The following is a 4359-nucleotide window of genomic DNA, read 5'->3' on the forward strand; positions in this document are numbered from 1 at the left end:
GGCTGGTCATAAAGATTAACCAGATGCCTGCATGTCTGGAATCCTCCACTGTTGAGAACAGAGGTTCTGAACATTTAAGGACATCTGAATCCACTGGGTGGGGAGTGGGGTGGTGTTAAAACACAGATTCGAGGGCCCCATCTCCAGAGTTTTTGATTCAAGAGATCGATGGTGGGCCTTGTGAAGATGTCTAACAAGTTCCCAGGTGATACAGATGCTGCTGGTTCAGGGCCATACTTTGAGAACTACTGGTGTAGAAACAACACATTCTGGGAGTCCTACCTGTGGTGCCTTTAAGGTGACCCCAGTAACAACATCAGCAGAAGGCAAAGGATCTTGGGGCAGTTGATGGGGAGACCCACCACTTGGGACATCCAAAATTAATGCTGCTGGAGGAGTTTCAGGGGATAAGGAGACACAAGTGGCTCTGAAAAATAGAATATTTAAAAATCTTATTTTAAAAATGACCAAAAAAAAAAAAAAAACTGTCCACTGGTGAAGATTCAGACTCTGAACCTAAGACCATGTTAGCATCAAAAAGATCCAGTCTTGGGGAAACCACAGGGCTGTGGCGATCTTTAAATAAAGATATTCAGTGCTGTCGACTAGCCAAGTGTATTCCAGCCTCCTGCTCAATGCAATGAGCTAAAATAGAAAAAAAATCTTAATTTCGAGGGAAAGTAAGCTATCCAGAAACTTATTGAAACTTCCCTTTATAGAACTAAAATTAATTGTTAAATGAGATCGATGCAGTGAAACATTATTATTCATCTCTAAACATAAATGTTGACATAAAATTGTATAAAAACAGAGAACAAATGTATATCATTTCTTTAGGCAGCCTTGGTAGTTTCCATAGTCCTAGCCATGTGCACAGATCTTATGACTATGTCTATAAATTATTTTTGAATCTATATCAAAACAACCCTACCAAAACCCCAATAAGCACTGGTTAGCTAATTCACCTAACATAGTCATGAGGTGGGTCATTATTTTCATGATTTTTCAAATGAAGAGCCTCAGAGATTAACGGATTGGAACAAAGTGAGTCTTTGTGAGGGCTCAGAACAGAACTCAGAGTAATTGCCGATGAGAGCTAGGCTTAACCATTTCCCCAAGTTGCTACTGTGTCAGCTTCCTGATATTACAGAATTCTGAAAAGACTTCTGGAGTAAATAAGTTATCTGTATTTTTTTTTTTACTCATCAACCACATTTAGTACCTTGGCCCATGATCACTTCTGAAATGAAGTATAAAGTTACAAGCATTACAGAATCACTCAGACCATAAATAAGGGAGAAAAGAAGAAAACACATTACCTTTGATTAACATATGGCTCATAACTGGCAATGCATCTGATTTGAGGTTTCAAATATTCGGTTGAGAATTCTTCAATGGGTATGATACAAATTTGATGCTGTAAAGCAAATACAATACAAAAAGGTATGTTGTAGTTATCAGCAAAACCAGTGGTATAGTTAAACATACTCTTTTAAAAAGCTGTTAATAAAGAATTCATCTAGAGAAATTATTTTTATTTTAAAGTAGTAAAAACTGAAGTATGGCACTCTACGGCACCATTACATGAAACAAACATTTTTTACTGTTATTCAGGGTCACTGACTAAACCACTCTTGGAATAATTATATAAATAAACAAAATCATATGAAAGTTTGAAAACAACTCTTTGTCAGTCAGTGACTTTTGGTGTCTTTTTTGCTCTTCTGCCCTGTGCTGATGCTGGCTCTTCAGACCCCTTAGCAGACAGGGGTGGCGAGTGTGGTGGGCAGCCAGGGAGCTTGCTATTAGGAGGGCCGCTCTTGCTACAGATAATCCTTCTTAATAGAGGATGACTCATGTCTCAGGCACACATGGACTTCATTGATGGAATTGTCTCCAGAGCTAGTTTCTGAGTCATACAGGAAATTCAGTTATTAACTAACCAATATATTTCACTTTAAATCAAAACTGTATTTCTAGCTTGTTCATAAAGTTATTCAGTATCGAGAACAAAAATTTTTACTGAACACTTATTATATGCCAAGCACCGAGACCGAGGTATCCTGTAAGACCAAGACAGATCACAGTGTTATCCTCATGGAGCTTATATTCTATAAGTCTTGACTCTGAATGATATTCAACTATTTCAAAAAGGGTAACCTTATGCTTAAAAGATGAAGGTTCAGCCCCGTGATAATTTCCAAAGATGAAGATGTTAAGATTTAGTTGGATTGTTATGTTTAAAAAGAGTAATAATTTTAAAAAGAAAGTCTTAAATTATGAATACACTTTATAGAATAATTTTTAACACTGTCAAGCAAAAATGTTAAAAACACATTAGACCAGCTCTCCTGGCATTTCCCAGGATGTGATACAGACTTAATATTAGCAGTAACAGGAAGTTGCTTCATACCTAGATAATCTTATGTTAAATCTGGCCACCACTTCCTAGCCCAGATCCCACTGCCTCTGCTTATCATAATTCTCAAAATTTAAGTTGTGCTATTAAAAGGATGGGCATGAAGTGCATTTAACCGGCCAAACTGGGCATTTTAACTCTTAATAGTATATATCTACTTAACTGAATAATGCTCTTTTTGAAAGAGTAACAATAGTCTGGAGAAAAAAATACCACGTGATTACGACCTTTTAAATTCTGAAGGAATCTGTCAAGAAGCTAACAGACACAATAAAATAGTAAAATGAGAAAGAATATAAACAGTTAACTAATGGCATATTTCTATACCAGCAATAATAATAAATGAGGAAATATAATAAAATATATCTCATTCATAATAGTAACAATGAATAAAAATTAATGAAACGGTTTTGTGAGATGTGCTTAAATTTGATGATTTAACTTCATTGGTGTTATAAAAATGGCTCAAACAAATGAAGAGGCAAGACAGATTTCTAAATGGGAAGAATAAATATCATAAAACTGGCAGTTCCTCACGGGTTACTTTTATAGATGTAATGCAAACCCAGACAAAATTTTAATAAGCTTTAAAAAAAACCCCATAAATATCAACAAAATGCTTCTAAAATCCAATGGGCAAACAGAAACATACCAGAAGGAACTGGGCCATACGTGCTTTGAGCCGAACGTCTGCATCTGCTAACAGCTCATGCACTGCGATGCGACTCCCGCCATCAGTCACAATGCTCCGGCAGAGGACACTGAAAGAAGAAACAGGTTTCTGAGCCTGACTCCCTGGTCTCCCTCGCTTTGTGCCTTCCTTGGGGTGGCTAATTTGTCTTCAGTTGCTCCTGTTTAGAACCCTGTGGCCAACAACGAGTTTTCCTGCATGATGAGTTTAAGAGGGGAGTGGGCCAAGATCGATATGGGAAAAGAACCTCCCTGCTGAGCCTGAGCTGCCCGCCTCAGGGCTAAAGGCCTTGCTTGTCTTTCCCACTGACTTATGGAATAAGTACTTGGTTTAGCGGTCCAGAGAAAGAGCCCCAGGGTCAGTAGTGTCTGGTCTTTAAGACATAGCCTTCTTGAAAATTTACCAATATCCTTGGTACTGTTGGCCATAAAAGTTGCCCACTGGCCTCACCACCACCACCCTACCACATCGATAAGTGTGGCTGGCCTTATACAACGTCGTGAGAAACTCAGAGTTTGCCTTTGGCAGCCCAGTCTGTTCCTTCTCACCCTTCCCTCCTCATTTCTACCAGTGATACTCCTTGCCTCCATCCAGAGGGAATGCGGAGAACAGGAACACTTAAAAGGTCACAGTTATGAACCAAAGAACACTCTCTAAAGGTAAAACCTATAAAGGAAGTATTTTTTGAGGAATGTTTCTGACTTCATACTCTGTAGCAATTTTTCTCTGTAAATACAATTTGGAATGACTGAGTGACATGCTAAAACAAAATGACCATCTCTGGGAATATTTGAAATAATTTATGCAATGACTTTGGGGGTGAGGATTAAAGTGAGATAGTGCATAAAGAGCTAAACACAGTTTGTGGCATATATTAGAAACTCGATAAACAGTCATTTTCTTTTCCTTTATGTGCATGTGTGTGGGGGTGTGAGTATGTGTCAACTAAAATGCATTCCTTTTGGATTCAAGCATAAACCTGGAAGTTAAATACACTGAGTGATTCACTTAGATTTCGTTTTACCCTTATCCTCTATTAAACGCTTCCTACGATTAGACTAACAGTAATAACTGGATTGATTTAATCATTAATGACCTCTCTTCTTATGCAGGGTAGATTGGGTTTATCACATCGCTACTTTGAAAAATGGTATCCCACTAGCACCACTGCTTTTCTGCTGAGATATTGTTTTTTGACAACACAGAACTCACTTGAGAAAAGCTGGTTAAGGTTGAAACCTCAGCAGGA

The 4359-nt window shown here is 38.0% G+C and overlaps 1 protein-coding gene across 4 annotated transcripts in view; it reads right to left on the reverse strand.

Annotated features, from left to right (window-relative positions):
- The window catches only part of LAMA3 (laminin subunit alpha 3), a 108350-nt gene that overhangs the window by 92764 nt on the left and 11227 nt on the right, over positions 1-4359 (reverse strand). For 2 of the 4 annotated variants that reach the window (XM_015595717.2, XM_015595718.2), the window contains 3 exons: positions 3072-3180; positions 1320-1417; positions 283-427 (listed from right to left, as the gene is read on the reverse strand). In XM_015595717.2, the coding sequence (XP_015451203.1) occupies positions 283-427; positions 1320-1417; positions 3072-3180 (352 nt within the window). Of the gene's footprint in view, positions 1-282; positions 428-1319; positions 1418-1702; positions 1874-3071; positions 3181-3658; positions 3769-4359 lie in introns of those variants that run through there. The other 2 variants (XM_025038691.1, XM_025038689.1) reach the window with 2 other exon arrangements.

The sequence above is a fragment of the Pteropus alecto genome, unplaced genomic scaffold (assembly GCF_000325575.1).
Source record: "Pteropus alecto unplaced genomic scaffold, ASM32557v1 scaffold146, whole genome shotgun sequence".
Taxonomy (NCBI): domain Eukaryota; kingdom Metazoa; phylum Chordata; class Mammalia; order Chiroptera; family Pteropodidae; genus Pteropus; species Pteropus alecto.